Genomic DNA, 14,021 nt, shown 5'->3' with positions numbered 1-14,021 from the left:
ACACCCGTTCCATTTGAAAAAAATTGAGATATAATTAAAAATATGATTTGGACATTTTTTAACCGGCCTGAACAAGACACGAAATACATTAGAGTATCAAATCTATTTTTCCAAGGCTCCTTGATTACAAAAGAGTACGTTTAACACAGCCATAGTACTCTAGATTGAATTTTAAAATACGGTTTTTAAGCAAGAATGTCAAAAGTTGACATATGAGATGTCACTCTCATTAGAGTGTCATTTTCTATATATCGAACTTCTTAGTTTCGAATAAAATAAAAAAACCTAAGGTACCTACCATTTAAAAATTAAACTGGAAGTGACCGACAAAAATTGATTTATATCATATAACATATGATATAAACATATGTCATATTATACTAACGTAACAAATCCTTTTTTTTATCTGAAAAAAAAAGTTATAGAGGTGAGTCAGATTTGAAAAACACCCGGTATAGTGGTATGACAATATTTTTTCTCCACACCACTGCGTTGAATCCAAACGGAAACGAACTTGTCTTCTAGTAGCAAAAATCCAGAATTATTTTCAGGAAATGAATTTGTTCATGACAATAAATTTTATATATAAAATATTCCAATTATTTTTTAAGTATAAAAGGTATTGCTTTTCATAAAATCAATGGGAAACCATGAGGTAATAACATGACAATTTTTAAGTGATATGTTAACAAACAGAGTACTTCAATCATTGGAAACATCTCCAGATTTAATAAAATCCAAGACTATTATGTTTGAATTGTGCGTTACTCCAATATTATTAGTATTTACCATTATCGTTGTTGTCAACTGAAAAAGGTAATTACTGATATAACTTTATCAGAAGCGTATATATACTTATTTGTGATTATTTCAAAAACTCTAGTAGTTTTTTAGACCTGAAAATGGCCAGGTATAGCTTAGTTCTATTAAGTTTAAGTACTTTAGCTTTAGCGCTTTCTGCCAACTCAGAAGATCTTCCGACGAACTATGAATACTACACCGACGGAGGTATCAGCAGTGGTTTAAATGCCAATCAAACATATTTTACACTTAATGGAAAAAATATTACGATATTCAGTGGTACCTTCCATTATTTTCGAGTACATAGCGCCTACTGGAGGGACAGATTGAGGAAAATCCGTGCTGCAGGTTTGAACGCTGTGGAAACCTACGTTTCTTGGAACCTGCACGAGTTCTACTCCGGTCAGTATGATTTTGGCAAGGGTGGCAGTGACTTCCAGGACTTTTTGGATGTCGAACAGTTCTTAAAAATAGCCCAAGAAGAAGACCTGTTTGTGTTGCTCAGATCGGGACCATATATTTGCGCTGAATGGGAATTTGGAGGTAAGATTTTTATCTTTAATATTTTAAATAAATTGGTACTCAAATAAAGGATAAGATTAAATCGAAGATTAAATAAAACACATGGTTTGTTTTGCTAACTTTTAATACTTTAAGTTTGTGACATTTTCAAATGATACTACAGAATGACGAAACTAAATTGATATGAGAAAAGAGGTATAATTACACATCAGTTTACAGGGAGGCGCCTCTCATACGACGCGGAGGCTTCAAAGAGAACGGTAGTTAATATCGAAATGAAATTTTAGGAGCATATATGTAGACTAATTGAAAACATTTTATAAAAATATATAGAATTCTACAGGGTGTCCCCAAAAAAAGTTTTAAAAATATGTTTTGTTTTGTAATGGAACACCCTATTTATTAATTGATTTTTGGATTCTAAAAAAAAATAAATGTGAGTTTCATTAAAGGAGCATATGCCTAAATTGTCAGGATTTTGACATATAATAATAATAATAGCTCCCGTATACCTATAGCGTTTAACGCCTTGGGAGTAGCAAGGTACAGCTTGCCATACTAGAGCCGTTCGGTATACAAGGAAGGTAATGTGGCTAGCACTCTACGCTTCAACCGCCTATTATTATCTCAGGATTGTGAATCCCAAGTACTCATTTAAGGCTGAGTCGACCTAGGTACCCAAACTATTTTTATTTTAAATAAAAATAGTCATAACCAAACTATTTTTATTTTAAATAAAAATAGTCGGCTGATGCAATGGGATTCGAACCCACTACATTGAGATTGGCAGACGAGAGCCTGTACCTCTACGCCATCGGGCACCATTCACATTTTGTGAAAATATAGAATATATTTGTAATTTTAATAACAGCTACCTAAATTGTAATTTACCCTGTATAGCCTGATATTTAATTACAATAACCATTGTATGTTAAAAACTAAATTCTACTGACACTAAATTATAAAAATGAAAATATCTATAAAAATCTTTGTTTGAGACGTAGGCAAACTTAATAGTACCGTATGATCGAAAAAAAAACGGCGTCCAGTTGGCTTGGAAATGACGATCCATGCCATTCCCTGTATAATTTTACATATAAAATGACAGCGATCTTCATTTCATAGCCATCGTTGACGCCGTTTTTATTCGATCATACGGTATTATGATGAATAAATTCCGCATTGAATATCGAACTAATATACTGGGTGTTTCATTTAAAATAAAAGAGTAATTTGCTTTTAAAGGTGACCAATGTTCAATATTAATTTTGTCTCGCACAGCTTTTATTGAAATATAAAAATTGTTTTAGATGTTGAATATGTCAAAAACCTTATATACTTCCCTTATAAAAATCACCTTTATTTTTCTCCTAGAATACGAAAATCAATTAATATATAGGGTGTTCCATTACAAAAAACCCAACTTGGATGTGTAACTTTTTTATATACACCCTGTTAGTTATTTTTAATATTATGGAGCTTTTGTATTCTTTTATTCAATACTTTTCTAATGTACCTTCTTCTTCTTCTTCACTACCATTTTAAATCCATTTTTGGATATACATACGTCATACTAATTTTCACTTATTTCGATTCATTGCTTCCCTCATCCAAAATAATCCAGCTGTCAACTTGATGTCGTCGGACCAACGCATCGGTGGTCTTTCTCTGAGTCTATTAGACCGCTATTAAGTATTTTTCTTTGCCATCGATTTGATTTTTGCGTTCATTTGTCACATTCTTTTCGCGATTTTTTTTTTTGAGAATTTGGAAATTTAAAAAAAAATGATTTTTTGTCTAGTTTTTAGTTAAATAACTTAATTTCTTGACGATATGGCAACAATTTATGGAGATTAAATTTACAAGAAAGCAAACCCAAATAGATCTTCCTGAGTTCCACTTTCAGTTTGTTTCCACTTGGGAAGCAGAACGGTTCTGGTCCGGTTGGTGTTTGCTCCTTTTCTAGCTAGATCATTCTAGCTTTTCCCATTGCCTTCTATGCGTTGGTGAGCTGGCATCTAGAGTAGTAAGAATATATTATCTTTGCTTAATTTGTTTAGCTTCTCTAGGCATTCTTTAACCAACTTCGAATTGAAGGTTACTGAGTTGATCTCTTTTAATGCTGCTTGACTGTCGGATAAGATGGCTATATTTTGCTTCCGAGAGTTCCTATCTAAGATACGTTGTACGCATCTGTCGAGAACGTAAATTTCTGCCTAAATGATTCTAATGACTTACCATAGCCTAGTACAAGGAAAACAATTACCAGGCTATTGCACTAATATAGAATGTATTCTGTCACTTCTTCTGATTGACAAAATCTACCTATGTCTTGGTCAGTTAATCCCATCAGTTGTAAATGTTTATTGAGTTTGCAATACCCTGTGGGTGAACCTACTGCAGTTTTAAAATTTTTTTCTGTCTTTGCATGTTTATCATGTCAATAGTTTTGCGAGGGTTCTACCAGAAAAAGTTTCGCCTGGATATGTCCTGGTGATTTTTCCATCATTCTTTAGCCACCCACTGTTTTATGGTCGTTTTTGTTATTTCTTTTGCAAAACTAGGAATTGTAGACATTTCATGTAATTATTTTCAAATAAACCAAGCATTTTATTTCTTCTTGTATTTTACTTACTAGCTTCTCTAGGTATTCTTTAACCAACTTCGAATTGAAGGTTACTGAGTTGATCTCTTTTAATGCTGCTTGACTGTCAGATAAGATGGCTATATTTTGCTTCCGAGAGTTTTTATCTAAGATACGTTGTACGCATTTTTCGAGAGCGTAAAGTTCTGCCTAAATGATTCTAATGACTTACCATAGCCTAGTACAAGGAAAACAATTACCAGGCTATTGCACTAGCATAGAATGTATTCTGTCACTTCTTCTGATTGAAAAAATCTACCTATGTCTTGGTCAGTTAATCCCATCAGTTGTAAATGTTTATTGAGTTTGCAATACCCTGTGGGTGAACCTACTGCAGTTTTAAAAAATTTTTCTGTCTTTGCATGTTTATCATGTCAATAGTTTTGCGAGGGTTCTACCAGAAAAAGTTTCGCCCGGATCTGTCCTGGTGATTTTTCCATCATTCTTTAGCCACCCACTGTTTTATGGTCGTTTTTGTTATTACTTTTGCAAAACTAGGAATTGTAGACATTTCATGTAATTATTTTCAAATAAACCAAGCGTTTTATTTCTTCTTGTATTTTGCTTACATTAATGATCAACATAAATGATTAATTTATTATGTGATTTATTTAATTTTAATTTCAAGGACTACCAGCCTGGCTCTTACGTGAAGATGGCATTAAAGTACGAACAAATGACGAGGTTTACTTGGGATACGTATCTAGATATTTTAAAGAACTGTTTAAGATACTAGCACCTTTGCAATTCACTAATGGAGGACCGATAATCGCATTTCAAGTTGAGAACGAGTATGGTAACACTTATAATTCCGATTCTGATTATTTACATTCCTTGATAAAGGTAAGATATTCGTCTGTCATTTTAATTTACCGTTAAAGTGTAAATTATGTTCAAGATACACGGTTGACAATATTTTTTATATTATACCTAATATATCCAAAAACATTGATATATCGCTCTCAAGCTACACTTTTGAATTGAAGTATTGGACATTAGTGATATATTATAATAGATTTGAAAAATTACTAAATAATACATAATTTTAATACTACGAGAACATCTACAAGATGGCAGGAATATTTTTTGAAAGAAATACATTCACTGCCCACCGGCACGAAAAACGGGCACCTTAAAATTTTGATGTATTTTAAAGTTTAATATATTTTGTTCAGTGGGCCCATTTTGATGATTTTTTAAGCAGTTTGTAGCTAAATTATTTGGCTTTAGTAGAGAGTATCTATTTCTAAATTAAATTCCTATCTGTCAATTATACGAGGGAAAACAAAATTTTGACATCTTAGAGAAAGTTTGAAACACCATGTTGAATATATTAACAAAGCAAGAGATTTAAAAATAACCTTATCATCTAGGTACAGATTTTCTCGATAGTTTGGTTTTTGATTCATATCAATAGCGTTATTTTTATTAGATATATTTTCCTTTGAATAAGACAGTAACGATTTACAGCAATTTTAGTATTGAAAGCATGTCTTTCCTTTTCCTCATCAACGCACTTATAACAGAGTGTTTATTTTTTTATAATGTCACTGTCATTGAAAAGTTATATTATTATTGGCAAATGACATTGTAGTAGAGATGGTTTAGAGAGATAGTAGATAAGTATGATAGTATAGTAAAGATGGATTCAAATTCTGAAGTATCGGCTATTGCTGTTTTAATTGATCATGGTAGAGATCAACTGAACTGTTATTGTGACGATGTAATATCACACAACAGAAGAAATATGCCAGACGAAGCTGGAGAAAAACACAGATGGTGTACTAATTGGTGAAGATGAAGAAAAGTGCCGAGCCATCATATCAATGCTGCATACTATAATGAAACACAAAGTAGACGATGAGATTAGAGCCAAAAACCCATTATTTACTGTGATGTTATTGAATAGTGAATTAAACTGTGATGAAGATTGTAAACTAAACTGTGATAAAAATAACTATGATAAGGAAGATATGAGATAACTGTGGATCACCTACTATCCCGATGTTATGCTTCGCGGCGCCGCCGCCGGCGCGGCGGTTCCAGGATAGATAGGGTTATGAAGAAAATATGATTTATAGTAGGTAGGCCCTCTGGGTAGAGTAGGGAGGTAGATCCCCACACCGATGGCGTTTCCCATCTATAAAAATAATGTTTTAATTGGTCATGGTAGAGATCAACTTTTGGACTTAAAACCATCTCTGTTAGAGCAACTACCAAACGGAAAATAATAATATGATTTTTCAAAGACCATGACATTACACAAATCATAAACACTATTTTATATGTCTGTTGACTAGGACCAAAAGATAAGGTATAGTTTTAATGTACAAAATACAAAAAAATGTTAGGGTCTCTTCAAAAGCGAATCTCCAAAAAAATAAATCTATTGAGATGAACCAAAAAACAAATACGTCTAGATGATAAAATGATCTTTAAATTTCTTGCTTTGTTAATGTACTTCACAGGATGTTTCAAACTTTCACCAAAATATCAGCATTTGTTTTCCCTCGTATAATTGACAGATGGCAATTTTCATTTTTAATTTAGAAAGAGATACTAAAAAGTCAAATAATTTAGCTACAAATTGCTAAAATATGATCAAAATCGGTGCATTAGAACACAATATATAAAACTTTGAAATACATGAAATATTTAAGGTGCCCGTTTTTCGTGCCGGCGAGTATATAAAATTAAAAAAAAAACAATTAACGTCTTAATACCAACCCTGTATATTAGCTAATCGTAACTAATTTTGGAATTTTTTTCAGATTCTTAAAGAAAATAATGTTACTGAACTTTTGTATACATCTGATCCACCATCTGCAGGCACAAGAGGTGCTTTGCCCAATGAAATTTTGATGACCGCTAACTTTAACACAGATGCTAAAGACAATTTGGATAAATTGAATGGTTTTCAGACTAATAAACCTACCATGACGATGGAATACTGGTCAGGTATGTAACTGTTGTAAAATTGTCGATATGAGAGACTTCTTCGAGAGTATCACCAAAAAAATATATAATTGAGAAAGTTGAAATATTAAAGAAGATTAAATTGATATTTTTTCGTTTCGAATTTAATAGACCTCATACTAATGAATATCTTTGTAGGATGGTTTGATCACTTTACCGAAACTCATCACACAGTATCCGTTGAAACATACCAACAAGTATATGAAGATATTCTTAGTTACCCTTCCTCCGTCAATATTTATATGTTTGTTGGCAGCACTAATTTTGGTTTCACAGCCGGTGCAGGTTATGATTCAGAAGGTTTGGAAAACTGGGGATTACAACCTACAGTTACCAGGTAACATTTTTAATAAGTAATTCACTGTTTAATTCATTACAACGATAAATAAATGCAGTATAGAGCTGTATAAGGTAAAGAACTTTGTAAAGAAGTTCATATTATTTTACATTAGTTACACATTTTTATTATTTTTGTTTTAGTTATGATTATGACGCTCCCATTTCTGAATCTGGTGCAATAATTGATAAATACAACGCTACCGCTGAATTAATTGCTAAATATAATCCAATTAAAACTCGCCTTCCTGATGTTCCTGCATCAGAACAAACGGGAGTGTACGCTGATATTGAAGTAAATATAAATATTATTAAAAAATGTCTATACATCTGTGGCAGATTCATCCCTTTAAAAAGTACTATGAGTATTTCGCCACTGTAAGAAAATCTACAAAATAAAATAGTTATTGCTTGTTGTTCTCAATTGTATATTGTATAAAAATACAATATACAATAATTATTGAGAAAAAACGTCAACGGTTTTTATAGACGTATCTGTTTGAAAGAAACTAAAGTGTTCTCGAATAGTTACATTTAGATATTTTAGATAGATTTTTCTTTGTTCTTTGTGTTTTTTTGCTTCCGACGACGGGAAGAGATACTTCCCGAAACGTTAAGCATTAACGTCTGTTAGGCTAATTACGTATTACCCTTATTACTAAACCACTGCTGACAATTAGTTTCCGTTGGAATAATGCCGCAGTGTTTACAAATAATAACTATTTTATTTTGTAGATTTTCGTACTGTGGCGAAATACCCATAGGACTTTTTTGAAAGTAATATTATTAACTCTCTTCTTTAACTGTAATCATAAAGCAAGTAGGGACTGTCTTTAATTCACAAACTTGACAGTGAATATATTTATTTAAAATGCTTCTTCTTACAGTGCCATACTCTATACAGAGCTTCGGCTACCCCTCGCATGTACTTGTGATGTGTGTCATCAGTGTTTCACAAGTACACGCGACCTACAGTTTATCGCCGAATCCGAACGGCACTATTTGAGAGACTGTACAAGGCAAGAGACGGTACAAGGATAAACTCAAGGTGGTTTGCCATTGCCTTCCTTGAGGTAGCTTTAAAATTAGCTTTCTCAAATTTTTTGAGGTATAAACTCTACAATCAGAATAATAAGAACACAAAAAACAACAAATTCTGATGAAACAATGGTTCACTGAATTTTCTGAATGAAATAAAACGTTTAAACATTATACCTTTGTTCTAACCTGATCCATAACTGCCTTGGCTTCAAAATAAATTTTATGATGTGGCTCTTGGACTGTACACCTTTGACATTTCCAAATCTACTGTGCTTCTCTGATCTTTAGATTAAATTCTCCACGTCTACTCCGTCCACAAAATCTACTTACTACAAGACTGAACTGCCTTTATAGTTTTTTTTGCTAATAGGTTACTAGCACCTAGTAAAGAAACTCACACTTGGCAAACCATCGCGCAGATAGAAAATATATTATGTTGAGCTGTGTTTTCTGCTGGTTGACAGAATCTTTAAATACCTGTTGAACTTGCAATGCTGTTTGTAGCCCCAATACAAATACATGTTCAAAAGGAAACATTCAGTGACAGTGAAGCCTCTTTCAACTTAGCAAGTCCATTTCTCTCTGTAAAATGGTCGAGTGTTCTAATATGAACTGTTCAAATCTGGCTGTTGAATTATATACCATTCGAGGGATTTCTTATCGTTATCGATTTTGGCAGCACCACCGGAAGGTTATAGTTAAACGAATACAATTTAGATGTGTATTGTTTGGACCATTTCATCTGCTTTTTCATTTCCAATCTCATTCTAGTCTAGAATTGTATATGGAATCAAATGTTTTTTTTATGCTGCTTGAATGTCAATCTTAAGTGTGTCCTCGTTTCTAGAATTTTTTCATATCGATCAAACATTTATAATGAATCTAATCCCGATGATGTGGTAAATTAACAAAAATTATAGCTATTTTTAATAAAATACAAATATTGAGAGGTTTGTGAATTAAGTACAACCCTTACTTGTTTTATTTAACATGATTTTTTATTTTATTGATTTTATTTGTTTCAATTATAGATCAAGCAACAGATATTACTATCGGAAATAATTGATTCTTATCCTGACAAAATTGCAAGCGAAAACCTAATATCGATGGAAAAGTTACCCATTAATAATAATTCAGGTACATTTAGTCATAGACTACCATAAAATGGTATTAATCTAGTATTTCCTTGGATTTTAGGTCAGAACTTCGGTTATGTCGTATACCGAAAAACCAATCTCACTTTGAACTCAAATGCCTTACTCTTAATTTCTGGCTACGTCAGAGACCACGTATTGGTTCTAGTCAATGGAAAACTTATCAACCCTGTATTATCTAGCTTGGACGACTTAAACAATTTTGGGTACTACTTTTTTTTCATTTTTTGTTAAGGAAAACTAAAAATAAAAATTATTTTGCAGATACTGGCGATTGAAAGATTCTAATATCACACTTACAGATGAAGCTTTACAGAACGCTACACTTGACTTAGTTGTGGAAAATTTGTCTAGAAATAATTTCGGTACCTTGGATCGGTTCCAGCAATTTAAAGGTAAAGTTTCTTTTAAAGTATCTCATTTCAGATCCAGTTTTATATCTTCCGATAACACTTAACAAAAGACTACAGTTAAGGGATGGAACCTTTGAAAATCTGTTACAACAGCAAAATCATAATTTACCGCAATACACACTTTACTTTTAACACAGGGCGCGCATTTCGCTAACTATGTTAGCGTCATCAACAGATGATTGAAACTAAAGAGTTGATTAAAGCGAAAGTTTTGATCGTCTGCTGAACGTTGCTAAATGAATTATAGAAACGAAAATATGCTGGTTAGCGAAAAGCGCGTCCAATGTTCAATATTAAAAGTAAAGTGTTTTGGTGTATTGTGGTGAATTAGTTTTTTTTTAGCTCTTAAAAAAAGACCCAAGTTTAAACTTCAGTTTAATTTTGGGGTTATTTCATTTAATATAATTTTATATATTTCAGTTATCTGTTGATTATCAACTCCATTAATATGAACATATGATATTTTCTCGATTTATCTATAATATTAGTAGTTTTAACACTCTCAGTAGTTAAAATTATTATCCAGTTGTCACGAGAATGAAAAAAATACCATTTTGAGAATAACCAAATAATTATTTCTGTGGATCAATGTGGATGTGGATTCAATTAACCTTCAAATGCATAACATTTAAAAATATTGACTATACCCAGCGGTTGTATTTTTTGAAAAAAAAAGTCTGGATTTTTCGTCACTGAAAGAGAAATCTACAAAATATGAAAGTCATTTATTATAAACACTACTGTCCTTTTTCAAAACAGAAACCAGGCATGGATTTTTACCAGTAAAACAAGTTTGCCTAACCGAAAAATATTGTTAAATTTCAGGAGGTATATCATTTCACGTCGTCAGAAGCAAAAAAACGAAAGAAAAAATATATAACATTGATGTTCTGTTAAAATAACAGGACGCCAACGGTTTATAATCTGGACGGTTTTCTCTAAATACTAATATGAATATGTAGACAGTTTAAATAGTTTCTCTTTTTATTTTTTTATACTTACGACCAGGAGAAAATATGCCTCCTGAAAAGTTAGGCATTTTATCGACTACACCAGAGTTAAACACTATTTCACCACAATACACCAAAATACTTTACCTCTGCATTGGACGCGCGTTATGCTAACCACGTTGGCAAAAATAACAGATGATTAAAAATCAAGTTTCAGTAAGAAAGTAAAGTGTTTTTGTGTATTATCGTGAATTAGTGTTTAGTTCTGATGTTGTAATATCTAAGATTCCAACATCCCATTGTAATTTTCGGCTAAATAATTTTTTTCCAGTAAAAAGTCACTGACAAGCTGATTTCTGTTTAGATTCAACGCATCAGTGGTGTTTACCAAAAACAACTAAATTTTCCAGAATTCATTTTCAGTGGCAAAGGCCCAGACTGTTTTCAAAATATAAATTTCAGTTTATTGCAACCCTTAAAACTGACTTCGCTGGGAAATCTCAGGAATGAATATGAAAATTAACCCGAATGTATAAAACTGGTCCTAAGTAACATTTGATTTTTTTTGGAATAGGATTGATTGATGAAGTTTTAATTGACGGAGTCTCAATCAAAAACTGGGAAATAGTACCACTCGAGTTTAAAAAATCCTGGAACCGTAATCTGACTGGCTGGCACGAAATACAGAATAAAGTAGCCACTCCAGCATTATACAGGGTAAGTTATATAAACATATAAATATTATTTTAACTTTATAAACATTGATACAAATCTAAATAAGCTATATTTTGGGTGACTTAAACCAGGTATGATGTAGGTATCATTTCCATATACAGGATGTCCCAATATTTCGTGGACATAGAACTACTACGTAATTTTTTTGAAATCAAAATAATAAGTTTATTAGATACATTCATAAAGATACAATTTACTTCTATACAAAAGTGCTTCGTTTCTCCGTTAGGAGGTATCAAACTTACAACAAAGTTACAAGATATTTTAAGAACCGTTATTCTGATTTGAATGAGATTTGGGGTGCCGACGTCTCGCTAAGCGGTAATTTGACATTTAACTTTCACAAAAATAAAGGAAAAGTACGGGAAGGGTGAAAACTACCACCACCCCTACAAAAACTACACCGACGAATGATTTTTTTGACTTCATGAAGATTAAAAGTTTTGTAACCCATTAGGGAAATTTGATGTTTGCCTTTTACAAAACCGTTATCACAATGATCTTCGCTGTTCGGTTTATCTGATAGTAGTACCTTAATGTTCAAATTAATGTGTATAAGTCAAAACATTACGAATTACATACAATCCCACACTTTTCATATAATATAATTATTATAACAAATTGTAATAAATGGAATTCTAATTTAATTAATTTTACTAAAATTATTACAGGGAACCTTCGAAGTGGCTGTTCCAGATGTTGATACTTACATCAACGTCCAAGATTGGGTAAAAGGAATTGTAATTGTAAATGGCTTTGTACTGGGAAGGGTGTTCGCAGTTGGTCCTCAGCAAGCATTGTATCTTCCTAAGGCACTTCTGGCAGTTAACAATGAAATTATTATTTTTGAGCATTTCACAGCCTCTGATTATATCAAATTTTCTGCTGATCCAATTTATGGGCTAGGAAACAGTATCAAACAATAGAAAAAATAAAGAATTTTAAAATGAATTTGATGTTGTCTTTTTTTGTATTTAATATTCTTATGTGCTGGTAAGTATAGTTTATATACAGAGTGGTCCGAATTGTATTCGGGAAGCTTCGGCAGCATATTCTGCGGATAAAAATAAGTAAAATAATTCGTATAAATGTATGTCCTAAAATGTTTCATATATAGGAGATAGAGGGTGTAGAAGTTTCATTTTTATTTCGATTCTTTCAAAATAACTTCTGAACTCCGATATTTGAATGAAAATTGGTGCCTGGTTGTTTAGTGACGTGGGAAATTTTATTTGACGCCTAGCTGAAGAGGGTACCACCTACATGTTTTGAACAGTAATAACTTTTCGCCGGTACTTGTATTAAACTACTCAGTAAAAAAAATCCATTTCCGCCGTTTTTTATGTAAAAAAGGTCTCTTGGTAAGAATCGCAACGAGTATATGGAATCGAAATAATCAATACATGTCATCATTAACAAAAACTGAATATGTTGACAAGATAGTTATTAGATTGAAGTCATAAATTTGAAATGTTTTTGTGTCAAAGGTTCAACAGAAACTGTTTCATCATAATTTCTTCTAGAAAAAATAGTAATTAGTTTTAAAAAAAAGTTCCCAAGTTCCCAATTAGTTTTAAAAAAAGAGTTCCCAATCACTTTACTCAAATAACTATCTAGTCAACATAATTACGTTTTTGTCATGTATGACAAGCATTCATAATTTTAATTCTAAATATCTTGAGAACAGTAAATCTTTACGATTTTTACCGAGAGGCCGTTTTTACGTAAAAAATGACGAAATGTATATTTTTTCACTCAGTAATTTTATACAGATACAACCAAAAAGTTATTACTTTTTATAAAGACCCTTCTACATCCTGAATCTCCGAAACTAAGCATTTTAGGACATAAATTTAGAGGAAATTTTTTACCTATTTTTATCTGCAGAATATGCTGCTAAATTTTATTGAATATAATTCGGACCACCCTGTACACAGGGTGACCGAGGCTTCCGAAAAAAACCAATATTAGGTTTTTGGTTTGTGATTTTATTTTTTTTAGAATATGAGGACAATGGTAACGCACATTTTGAAAATATTTCTTTAAACATACAATCATACTTACTTTCAAGCTAACGTTGTATATATTTATATTGAATACTATATATTTTTAGCTCAGTAGATTTGCAATTAAATTTCCATTCCATAAATATCAGAATGTCCTATAAAATACCGAGTGGTTTTTTAAACACCCGGTCAGTCTCAAAAGTGGTTCACCCCTATAACTTTTTTATTTTTTCAGATAAAAAAAACGAGATTTGGTATGTTAGTATATGATATAAATTAGGATTGATTGACGTATTCAATTGTATTCGATCACTTCCTGTTTTACTGAAAATGACTATATCTTTTGATTTTTAAATAACAATTATTTTGGTTTTTAAAATGATGATTTTGATCGTCTAATGTTTTTCGTGTCTTGTCCTGGCCGGTTAGAAAATGCCCTAATC

The 14,021-nt window shown here is 31.9% G+C and overlaps 1 protein-coding gene across 1 annotated transcript; it reads left to right on the top strand.

Annotated features, from left to right (window-relative positions):
- Positions 1–857: 857 nt before the first annotated feature.
- Positions 858–12,523, top strand: LOC115877403 (beta-galactosidase-1-like protein 3). Its single transcript, XM_030893555.1, has 10 exons — positions 858–1,344; positions 4,596–4,810; positions 6,739–6,925; positions 7,082–7,280; positions 7,424–7,574; positions 9,352–9,457; positions 9,518–9,680; positions 9,739–9,869; positions 11,412–11,554; positions 12,244–12,523. Exons 1-10 carry the CDS (start codon positions 903–905, stop codon positions 12,496–12,498), a joined length of 1,992 nt encoding a protein of 663 aa, XP_030749415.1. The 5' UTR covers positions 858–902; the 3' UTR covers positions 12,499–12,523.
- The last annotated feature ends 1,498 nt before the right edge of the window (positions 12,524–14,021 follow it).

The sequence above is a fragment of the Sitophilus oryzae genome, unplaced genomic scaffold (genome assembly GCF_002938485.1).
Source record: "Sitophilus oryzae breed Bouriz unplaced genomic scaffold, Soryzae_2.0 scaffold_1449_pilon_pilon, whole genome shotgun sequence".
Classification (NCBI taxonomy): Eukaryota; Metazoa; Arthropoda; class Insecta; order Coleoptera; family Curculionidae; genus Sitophilus; species Sitophilus oryzae.
Note: the sequence above shows the minus strand (reverse complement) of the source record. Positions and strands in the feature narration are given on the sequence as shown.

Excerpts from the sequence above, each read along its gene's own strand:
- LOC115877403 (XM_030893555.1), top strand. The coding sequence starts at position 903 with ATGGCCAGGTATAGCTTAGTTCTATTAAGTTTAAGTACTTTAGCTTTA. Across the intron at positions 9,870-11,411 it reads TCGGTTCCAGCAATTTAAAG|GATTGATTGATGAAGTTTTA; the intron begins GTAAAGTTTCTT and ends TTTTTGGAATAG. Across the intron at positions 11,555-12,243 it reads CCACTCCAGCATTATACAGG|GGAACCTTCGAAGTGGCTGT; the intron begins GTAAGTTATATA and ends AAATTATTACAG.